This window comes from Salmo trutta, chromosome 3 (assembly GCF_901001165.1).
Source record: "Salmo trutta chromosome 3, fSalTru1.1, whole genome shotgun sequence".
NCBI lineage: Eukaryota > Metazoa > Chordata > Actinopteri > Salmoniformes > Salmonidae > Salmo > Salmo trutta.
Window position 1 is genome coordinate 56,029,890 of NC_042959.1, and position 12,055 is coordinate 56,041,944.

The 12,055-nt window shown below is 44.2% G+C and overlaps 1 protein-coding gene across 4 annotated transcripts in view; it reads right to left on the minus strand.

The window, feature by feature from the left end:
• Nucleotides 1–12,055, minus strand: part of LOC115179745 (rho guanine nucleotide exchange factor 2-like) — a 70,300-nt gene that overhangs the window by 30,895 nt on the left and 27,350 nt on the right. Inside the window, exon 1 of one of the 4 annotated variants that reach the window (XM_029741481.1) lies at nt 7,179–7,587. The exons of the other annotated variants lie outside the window; for them this stretch is intronic. Within the exon in view, the coding sequence (XP_029597341.1) occupies nt 7,179–7,244 (66 nt within the window). The 5' untranslated portion in view covers nt 7,245–7,587. Of the gene's footprint in view, nt 1–7,178; nt 7,588–12,055 lie in introns of those variants that run through there. 4 annotated transcript variants of the gene reach the window in all.

The window sequence follows — 12,055 nt, forward strand, 5'->3', positions numbered from 1 at the left end:
TCTTTGGGGGGCCGCACAGCCCTCCATGTGCTCGCCAGAGGTAGCCTGACTGCCATTAGGTACCGAGATGAGATCCTCAGACCCCTTGTGAGACAATATGCTGGTGCGGTTGGCCCTGGGTTCCTCCTAATGCAAGACAATGCTAGACCTCATGTGGCTGGAGTGTGTCAGCAGTTCCTGCAAGAGGAAGGCATTGATGCTATGGACTGGCCCGCCCGTTCCCCAGACCTGAATCCAATTGAGCACATCTGGGACATCATGTCTCGCTCCATCCACCAACGCCACGTTGCACCACAGACTGTCCAGGAGTTGGCGGATGCTTTAGTCCAGGTCTGGGAGGAGATCCCTCAGGAGACCATCCGCCACCTCATCAGGAGATTGCCCAGGCGTTGTAGGGAGGTCATACAGGCACGTGGAGGCCACACACACTACTGAGCCTCATTTTGACTTGATTTAAGGACATTACATCAAAGTTGGATCAGCCTGTAGTGTGGTTTTCCACTTTAATTTTGAGTGTGACTCCAAATCCAGACCTCCATGGGTTGATAAATTGGATTTCCATTGATTATTTTTGTGTGATTTTGTTGTCAGCACATTCAACTATGTAAAGAAAAAAGTATTTAATAGGATTATTTCATTCATTCAGATCTAGGATGTGTTATTTTAGTGTTCCCTTTATTATTTTGAGCAGTGTATATTCCAGTTTAGTGCACCTCTTCAATTCAAAATGATGATCCCTGATGGAAGAGTGCCTTTTTGTCCATCTGTGATGAGGACGGAGGAGAGAGGAGACCGAGCTCAGATGGTAGGCCAGGTCCTTTCAGCTCCAGCTGTGATAACTATCTATGCCCAGACAGTCATTTCAGCATGGTCAGAGAGAGCCATCACAGGCTATGTGCTAATATTAATTTATATTAGTGATCGGGGGGAAAAAAATCTATGTAGTTACATATCGCAATATACATTTTGGACAAAATAATATCAATATTTGACTCCAGCCCTAATTTATAGTCTCCTTGTGTGTATTTTCCCCTGATAGGTACGACTAGATAGGTTTTCACTAATAATCCTTCTATTCAGATCAGTGCTTATGAAAGCCAGGATAATGTGATGAAGCTCCAGTATTTCAGTCTGTTGGGTAATTACTGTAGCACACTCAACCCAGTAGCAGCCACTCAGGGGGAGTGTGAGGGGGGAACTGGGGCTATTAACTGGGTCATCAGGTTCACACAGGGTGTTGTTTGTTTTAAGAAGCTCTATGATGAGTTCACTTCCTGTGACTCTGGCTTTAGTTAGTTTGGGTTCCACCCCTGACCCCCACTCAGTCACCTCTAGTGGGGGTTTCACAAAGGCAATGCTAAGACTCCAAAGAAAACCCCTGTAATAGAATGCTAGCTATTGCAACACCCAACCCCCCTCTACAAAGTCATGTACCTACAGACTACTAAGCACCCCTCCACCTATCCTTATTTCTCCTAAATGGTTTCTTTCCTCTCTCTTTTGTCCTCCTTCGTAACCACTCGCTATCCCGACAACTCAAATTGAAGTCTTCCACTGCTCTATGACCGTGGAGAACAAACGTTAGTGGGGGCATGGCGTTTGGCTGGAGCTATGTGGCTGAGTAGCCAGCCAAACCTGTCGCTCTCTTCCTCAATCTCTAATCCTCCTTCTCTCCTGCTCCCTCTCCCTCACTTTCTCTCCTCCCTCCCCATGTGATTGGTCCATTCCCCTACCAGTCTAGTCAGTTGCTGTGAGGTGAACCTATTGTCCGTTACCAGGCTGACTGTGAAAACAGCCCCCTAAAGCAACACTGTTTACACAGGTGCAGTCACACACTGGTGACCACAATGACAGTGTGTGTGTGTGTGTGTGTGTGTGTGTGTGTGTGATCTGTCGACAGAAGGTGAGATGGTGTGTCCATGTGTGTGTGATTATGTCTCTGTTGGGTGTTAAAGTGTGTGTGTGGGCACACTTTTAAGAGTTAAAACAGGCCTTAGCCTCATGGGAAGAACTTTTCATGTGTAGTAGTGTTTGTGGGCGTGCATGTATGTTGTACAGTGTATGGTCTGTTTTGTCACATGACCGAGCGGTTCAGGCACATTAACTGGGCACTCCTTATTCCTGGGCCTGCAGACATATGATGCATGACCACTTTATGAGTCTGCACTGAAGAATGGCCTCTCTATGGCACTGTCTGAAACAGAAGCTGATCTAGGACTGGGCCCATATAAAATACCATGAATGGAACCAACAGGTCACCATTTAACCTTAATGTATAACAATTTGGAAGTCTACATGCCTTTTTGACTAGGTAAAACATAATATTTGAAATATATTTTGGGTTTTAAGGGTACATAATGACATCTGCTCATTTGCTTCCCCACTTGTATTGTTGTCTTTCAGCATGTCACATACAGATGTGGGATCTTAATTTGATCATTCTTTGTTGCTGAGAATTTTCCTGCACAACAGGAAATGCAAACTTGTAGTGTATTTGAGGTTTAAAAAGGCTTTTAAAGTTAGTGCTTTCTACTTTAAAATGTCAGACTTGATTTGCTGTAACAAAAAATGTATCATCAACTCCTTAAAAAAAAAGTTCTATCCATTGTGATTCAATGGTCTCCATCTGTCTCCCCTCATTGGGCTGCAGATCTGAAGAAGGAATGGTTACAGGCAGAGGTGTGGACTCGAGTCAGACTCGAGTCACAAATATGATGACTTGCAACTCGACTTTGAATTTAACACCAATGACTCGTGACTGGACTTGGACTTGAGCCTTATGACTCGACCTGACTTGATACCCTCCCCTCAACTCTTCATTTAACGGATTACAGTTTGAATCGGACAGCAGTCAATCAAATTGGGCCAGCTGAGAAAAAGTTGTGCGTGGCAGTGCAGAGGAACATCGGTGGGTGAATTCAGATGGAGCCCTTGGAAAGATGATACCCAAAATTATTATTTTCAGATATAAAGACGATGCTGTATGAACAAAAAAAACGGATTGCAACTTGCAAAAAATGCGGGAAGAAAATTACAGACGCGGTGCAACAATTTTCAAATTTATTCGACATTTGAAACTGCACAAAGAACGGTATGTCGTGGCTAATATAGCCGACAGCTATATATTTTATTACTGTACTAGTGTATCATGTAGGCTAGCGTAACGTTAAATCAATGAGCCTCCACACAGTCAGTTAGTGCAGGAACGTGATCATTGCACCCAAGATTGAGTTACAACTGGCTAGGCAGTTGGTGGCCTAAATCCTGCCTGATGTTACTGCTGTTCCTAAAACAAGGTTGGGCGATTGTGTACAAGCCTACATCGCCCGATTGTGCCCCATAGCGATCCTCGATAGTCGATCACTATTGGGGGGGGGTTCTTTCTCATGGCTACCCATGTATTTCAATGGAAATATAACATTTATTTGGAAAGTAATAAATATATAGATATTTTTTAAAAGCATTCATGATTTGCGTGAATGTAATATACTAACTATTACTCTTGTTAAAAATATGAAATGGTATTACATTTGGTGAAGAGCACATTATGACATGTTAAGGACTCGAAACTCAAAGTTTAGGACTTGAGACTTGACTTGAGACTTGACAGTCTTGACTTGAGACTTGACTTGGACTTGCCTGTCTTGACTTGGGATTTGAGTGCTAAGACTTGAGACTTACTTGTGACTTGTAAAACAATGACTTGGTCCCACCTCTGGTTACAGGTCATAAGTCATATTGGCAGACTGGGGGGAGTGGAGAGCGGGGGTCAGATTGCAGGTTTCTGAGGTCACATGATCAGGAAAAGGCTTCTTTAAGATTACGGAGCTTATGGCCTTGGGTTTAAAGACAGAGCGCAGTGTGTCAGTCTGACAACTGGAGTGTATGCGAACAATTCTAAGAGTGTAGCTCTTCAATTCAGACTCCTAGCTATTGTTCCTGGAGGCACCGACCACTGGAGCACATAATGAGAATACAACAGGCTGATCACACAGACACTCCTCGCCTGCCTCAAACAGATATATACGACAAGGACTGACTCACCTCCTGTCTTTCTGATTCACCCAGACACTTTCAGCCTACGTCAACTACACATCTCATAATATTAGTCTTCCAGACAGATTTAAAACTGATATATGATTCGGCAATTAGAAAGCCCTAAAAATATAGAATATATCTAAAGCAACTTAGGTGTGCAGTGAGTTATTGGCACAGCAGTGAGGGATAGATAATGTGGGAAAAGTCCACCAGACAGAGCCATTCCCGAACTGGTACAATGGAGACCCTGTGACAACTGACAAGAGAGCTTCCTCCCTCTTTCTCACACATGCACAATATCTTTCTCTATCGTCCGCTATCCCTTCCCAACCTCTCCAATTCTCCCTCTCATTCCATCTATTTCACTCAAACCCCCTCTCACTCCCGCTCTCTTTCTCTCATCTTCCCCCAGGGCTGTATATATCACAATCCCTGCTCTGTCCTGCCCCACATTCTACCCAATGATGTGCAACTTTGCTGGGGTGTATAGGGTCCAATGAACAGCAATGGAACCCCCAAGAGAAAAGAAAGGGTTGGGTTGTGAAATGCATGAAACATGGGATTTCTGGCTGATTGAATGTATGCCAATGCCAAATCTATTTCTCTCACACATATACACAGTCCAGAAGTGTGTGCATGCGCATTTGTCTGTGTATGTGTAGACATTGAGCCCTGGAGTATTTCATATGTGATTGTCTGGCACTGGGAGTTTGTATTGGCATGTGGCTCTGTGTGACTATGCATGCCAGCCCTCATGCCTTTCCACCAGTCACATCTGCTAGCATGTGTGTTTGGGTCTGCTTGTTCTAGTGGGGGTGGGGGTCACGACACTGGGATGCTAAATTAGCTTTGGCCAAAAGGCTGAAATCCCACAGTCAGACGAAGAACACACACACACACGTTCACATTCAAACAAATACGTACGCATGCACACACAGAAATCCCACACTCTAACCTCTCTGACTCAGTGGGCATCACCCACTAACATTTCCCCTCAACACAATGACACACACACACACACACACACACACACACACTGGAATTTTAGTTAGTAATGTTGCCATTTGTTGAATATGTTTTTCTACATTTGGACTTCTGACTACTTGGCTGGGTCTTACAGCCTATGCTCACAACAGCTGTACTTTTGCCACTATCCTGCTCTAACAAAACCTTCTCTTGTGGCCTTCTCCATTAAAGGATAACCAAACAACAGGCTACGCAAGACAGAACTACATTGACACTTGTGTTTCCATAGGAACTGTTCACTTCCCTGTAAACATCTGAGCTCTGACTTCAACCACACAAAAAGCAGTGAGATAAGGTATCTAAGAATACACACAAACCAGCCTCACAGTACACATCACACAGAGATAGTAGCACACATTTGCTGTACACACACACACACACACACACACACACATTTTCCCTTCTGATCAGGAAGCAGTAAGATGATGAATTAAAACTGCTGCAATAATGATAGGCATAAAGCAAGAGGATCATATTACACCTGTATAACCTGTCACAAACCAGGAACACAAGCCAACAGGTTATACACATCCTCAGCTGGGGGGGGGGGGGGGGGGGGTGGGGTAGACAGGCTAAAGGAGAGAGGAAGGATATGTACTACTGCCATGTTCTAAGACTATAAAATAGAGCCAAAATATTGAATGCATTAAAATGATACTCAGAGTAGTTTGTTAAAGCTAAGACCTGGACCAGATCTGGATCCAAAGTGGTGCAGAAGAGAAGGCGGGGTAAGGGAAGTGTACAGATAACATGGACTAAACAGATGCTAAACTTGTAGAAATGTTTCTGATTTAAGCAGGTGTGAAGGGACAGTAAACAACATGACCACACTTGTTTAGTAGAACTCAGATACACAAGACAAGAAGTGATTTGTAACTAATACAAACACATTCAACCTTCTGATCTTTTAGCCATACCATACACTCTTAGAAAAAAGGGTTTCAAAAGGGTTCTACATGGAACTCAAACGAGTTCTACCTGGAACCAAAAATAGTTTCTCAAATGCACTCTTAGAAATCTTTTTGCTATCTAGAAGTTAAAAGGTTTATTTGGCTGTCCCCATAGGAGACAGTCCCCATAGGAGACAGCCAAAAAGATTTCTAAGAGTGCATTTGAGAAACTACTTTTTGACAGTATCTGTGTCTGACCTAGTACAGCACATGTGCAAAAACACATCCACAACTGAATGAAGACAGAGCCCAGGAGACGTTATAACAAATACAATAATAGGCACCATTAGAGAGCATTTTTTATTTATTTTACTAAGCAGGTCAGTTAAGAACAAATTCTTATGACTGCCTTGTTCAGGCGCAGAACGACATTTGTACCTTGTCGCTCGGGGATTCGAACTTGCTCGGGGATTCGAACGCACTAACCACTAGGCTACGCTGCCGCCCCATTTGCAACAGTATCTCTCAGAAAACAGTTGCACAATATTCATTTTTGAATACGTGTCATGTGTCTAATAGCGTAACTGCATCATTTTGCAATTACTGTTCGACATATTATTGATCCGTAATATTCCGTATAGTCCATGACTAGACCAATGACACACACACTTGCGGTTTTTCCCCCCTCCCCCAAACTATTTCCTCTAGCTCGGACAACGTGTTCGGGGTCTCAAGCTTTGGCTACTGTGCCGCACTATGCAACCCTTATGCCAAGCGATATGGTTTTCTATTATATGCAACGGGCGGGACAAACATTGACAAAGTAGACAAAATCATTAGCCTTAATAGTAGTCTAAATTATTATTAAAAAGGTTGTTTCATTACGTTGCCACCATACAAAGCAGGAGTCCAAGGGAGCCCCCTCGTTTCCCCCACTCATCTTGGTTTCCCCCACTCATCTTGGTATACCCGGAATAAGTAAATGGGGGATTTCCATGTCATTGCTGTATTTTACTGTAAAAGACACCATCATGATCTATTGATATAATAAACAAATGTAGGCTATTATAATTGTTAGAATAACCCATGTTACAGAACTAATGATATAGGCTACTAGTGGCCTACTACATTTTAACAAATTGTTATTGAAAATGCAAATGTATTATCTATGCTATTGAATATTTTATTGAACAGTTATATACCCAAATGACTATTCAAACTCACCCGTAAATTGATTTCTTTCATTCTCTCTTGACGCGTTTTTGGCAGCGGTTCAGTGACACGGGACATAACGAGGACGGGATCAACAGAGAATGATCCTCAATTTAAATCAAAGGTGATCTCCAATCCTTCTCTTTCACTTTATTACAATGTTTTCTTAAAGATAAAATCCCAGTTTAATATTTCCAGTGGAACAGGCGGCGTCAGATAATAGCGCATGGAAGGCGAATCCGTTAACTTCTCTCCATATGTCTGAGTACGGGCCTCGACGAACAACTGAACAGTTTCTCATGCAGGAAATTCGGACTCGGCACTCAGAAGGAGGAGCGAACATTTTTAAGCCGCGCCTCTGAATGCGGAGCTATTCTGATCAAAACATCCCCTTTCATCCTTTTCACCAACCACAGATGAGTATTGAGTACTTAACCCGCCCACTGGGTAAAGAGACGTAATCAAAAGCCAATAATCCGATTGTGGCTATATTTTTTTTAACCACACCTCTAGAGGTGAAGATGTGGTTGCTGGGAGTGTAAACCTAGGCTTCATATTTAGGGTTTCGCTAAATGAGTTGTGCCCCTGTACAGTCTATGGTTGCCTCCTATGTTTTACTGTACATTTACAGCACATTTCAGATTATAGTTGTTTGAAACCTCAGTTATTAAGCTGTGCTACTTGAGCCACATAATGTGAGTTTGCCTGTTGACGTGGCAAAAACATAATTATGAAAACCTCCCATTTGGGCAATGCATGGGCGAGGTACCATCTGTTGGGAGGTGATGCCTTGAAGGCAAAATGTGGACTGGAAAAAGTAAAGGTGAATGTATTTGGGAATATAACAAGGAAAAGAGAAGAATAGTAAAGGGATAGAGGGAATGTTAAAATGGAGAGAAGGAAAAGAGGGAGAAGGGGAGGTTAAATAAGAAGAGTGGCCCGGGGCTAAATTTAGAGAGCAATGAGAGAGGAAAACGCCCAACCATGCACCCACAGCCAATGGACCTCTGTCCTACTCGGTCCTCCAAACTGCAATATCACACCATTCCTTCTCTCTAACAGGACTGTGCCTGTGTGACCTTGCCTCTTCATCCTCCCACTCGTTTTCAGTCTCTCTGCTTTCAACACTATTTCTACTTTACTGGACATTCCCTGTCTCCACCACTCTGAGCATGCAGTATGCATTATCACTCTCTGTTTCTCTTTCTTCTTCCTCCCTGCTTCATCCTTCCTTCTCCACTGTGATCCTCTCCAGCTCCTCCTACGTCTTCTCAGGTCCTCATCTTCTCTTCATGAGTCCTCATCTGATACCAATTGCCTTCCGACATGGTCAAACACACACACACGTGTGTGTACATGCGTGTGTGTGTGTGTGTGTGTGTGAGCGTGTGTGTGTGTGAGCGTGTGTGTGTGTGTGTGTGTGAGCGTGTGCGTGTGTGTACATGCGTGCGTGTGTGTGTGCGTGTGTGTGTGTGAGCGTGTGTGTGTGTGAGTGTGTGTGTGTGAGCGTGTGTGTGTGAGCGTGTGTGTGTGTGTGTGCGTGCGTGTGTGCGTGTGTGCGCGCGTGTGTGTGTGTGTGTGTGAGCGTGTGCTTGCGATGCCTGGCGGCACTTGGGTGGTATGATATAACACACAGGTGTTGGATACAGTACAATACTTCTATTGAGCATAGTCACCCAACATCACACACACACACACAAGTCACTAAGTGACACTGTCACACACGAACCCTCTGAAGAGTTATTGTGAGGGAGACAACAACGCCTCACAATACGGAGTGTGTGTGTGTGTGTGTTAGAGAATGAGAAAATGTGGAACAGTGTGATAAGATGGCAACAGTATTCCCTTTCAAAACAGAAAAGAGGAGCACGTCATTTAGCGAAAGAGTCCTCATAAACAGTTATAATCATCTATAACATGACATCACCCTTCGCATAAGAGTTTCCGATATGATGAATGGAAAAACAAAGAGAGCGAGGGATAAAGAGAGTGATGATGGGGAATGGACAGAGGAGAGAGACTAAGAGCAGTTAGTAGTGATCATGTTGGTATGATAGGATATTAGACCATATGTAAAGGACGTGGTGAGAGACGTGGGCAGCTTTAATTAGGAAGGGTATATTTGCTTGGCTAATATTCTCTGGCCCAGCGCAGGATTCTTTATGGGTTTCATATCCGCTGTTCTGCCTGCCTCAGTTTGTTTACACTCCTACTACCTCAGAATGGACATTTGGAATAGGGCAGATAAAAGTGGAAAAGAGAGCGAGAGGTGGAAAGAGGGAGGTTGATGTGGTGGGATAAAGAGTGGTGAACAGAGAGATAGAGAGGTGGAAAGAGGGAGGTTGATGTCGTGGGATAAAGAGGTGAACAGAGAGATAGAGAGGTGGAAAGAGGGAGGTTGATGTGGTGGGATAAAGAGGTGAACAGAGAGATAGAGAGGTGGAATGAGGGAGGTTGATGTGGTGGGATAAAGAGGTGAACAGAGAGATAGAGAGCTGGAAAGAGGGAGGTTGATGTCGTGGGATAAAGAGGTGAACAGAGAGATAGAGAGGTGGAAAGAGGGAGGTTGATGTGGTGGGATAAAGAGGTGAACAGAGAGATAGAGAGGTGGAAAGAGGGAGGTTGATGTGGTGGGATAAAGAGGTGAACAGAGAGATAGAGAGGTGGAAAGAGGGAGGTTGATGTGGTGGGATAAAGAGGTGAACAGAGAGATAGAGAGGTGGAAAGAGGGAGGTTGATGTGGTGGGATAAAGAGGTGAACAGAGAGATAGAGAGGTGGAAAGAGGGAGGTTGATGTGGTGGGATAAAGAGGTGAACAGAGAGATAGAGAGGTGGAAAGAGGGAGGTTGATGTGGTGGGATAAAGAGGTGAACAGAGAGATAGAGAGGTGGAAAGAGGGAGGTTGATGTGGTGGGATAAAGAGGTGAACAGAGAGATAGAGAGGTGGAAAGAGGGAGGTTGATGTGGTGGGATAAAGAGAGGTGAACAGAGAGATAGAGAGGTGGAAAGAGGGAGGTTGATGTGGTGGGATAAAGAGTGGTGAACAGAGAGATAGAGAGGTGGAAAGAGGGAGGTTGATGTGGTGGGATAAAGAGAGGTGAACAGAGAGATAGAGAGGTGGAAAGAGGGAGGTTGATGTGGTGGGATAAAGAGAGATGAACAGAGAGATAGAGAGGTGGAAAGAGGGAGGTTGATGTGGTGGGATAAAGAGGTGAACAGAGAGATAGAGAGGTGGAAAGAGGGAGGTTGATGTGGTGGGATAAAGAGGTGAACAGAGAGATAGAGAGGTGGAAAGAGGGAGGTTGATGTGGTGGGATAAAGAGGTGAACAGAGAGATAGAGAGGTGGAAAGAGGGAGGTTGATGTGGTGGGATAAAGAGTGGTGAACAGAGAGATAGAGAGGTGGAAAGAGGGAGGTTGATGTGGTGGGATAAAGAGGTGAACAGAGAGATAGAGAGGTGGAAAGAGGGAGGTTGATGTGGTGGGATAAAGAGGTGAAGAGAATAAGTGGAGAGAGATTATCAGACACTGTAGATGGGAGGGAGAGGGAGAATAGAAAATGATGGAAAGATGGAGGAAGAAGGGGATATATGAAAGGGTGAAGAGAAAAGCAAAGAGAGAGATGGAGAGGGGACTGTAGAAGGGACGGCAGAGAAGAATCGCAGAAAGGGGTGCGAGAGAGAGAGAGAATACGCAGAGAAGGGGAGGTATTGAGCGCAAGGGAGGAAAATGGGGTGGGATTGAGACAAATGAATGGAGGAGTGGGGGTGGAGTGATGGGGAGAGAGGGGGAGCTGGGGAGAGAGGGTGGGTGGGGAGAGAGGGATAGCGGAGGAGAAAAGCCGGCTTGCTGATGCAATCCTGCCACCCGAAGCAGTAACTGCCCAGCTGGGAAAGCGAGAGAGATTGAGCTAATGGAGAGAGAGAGCGGGGAAAAGAGTGGAGGAATGAGGGATTGAAGGGAAAATAGAGGGGTGACTTTGGCCAAGAGCTATTAAATACCAATACATATATATATTTTATATGTACACAAAACTGTTAAGTACATTTACTGTTAAACATAGCGAGACACACACAACCCCAATAAATGATGCTGAGCACACACACTTCCTCTGGGACACAGTGAACACACACCAACAAAACCAAGACACATGTTGTCCAGATGTGTTTGCTCTTAAGTGAGGTATGAGTCTATCTACAGACATATCTTCCTCCTACTCAACATATACTGAACAAAAATAGAAACTCAACATGTAAAGTGTTGTTCCCATGTTTCATGAGCTGAAATAAAAGATCCCAGAAATGTTCCATACGCACAAAAAGCGTATTTCTCTCAAATTCTGTGCACAAATTTGTTGACATCCCTGTTAGTGAGCATTTCTCCTTTGCCAAGATAATCCATCCACCTGACAGGTGTGGCATATCAAGTAGCTGATTAAACAGCATGATCATTACACAGGTGCAACTTGTACTGGGGACAATAACAGGCCACTCTAAAATGTGCATTTTTATCACAACACAATGCCACAGATATCTCAAGTTTTGAGGGAGTGTGCAATTGGCATGCTGACTGCAGGAATGTCCACCAGAATGGTTGCCAGATAATTTCATGTTAATTTCTCTACCATAAGCCGCCTCCAATTTGGCAGTACATCTAACCGGCCTCACAACCGCAGACCACTTGTAACCACGCCAGCCCAGGACCTCCACATTTGGCTTCTTCACCTGTGGGATCGTCTGAGACCAGCCACCCAGACAGCTGATGAAACTGAGGAGTATTTATTTCTGTAATAAAGCCCTTTTGTGGGGGCCTATGCCCCACAAAATTTATATTTTTGTTCAGAGTAGTATAAGACACATTTGTACAGCTACACTCTTAGAAACAAACCTT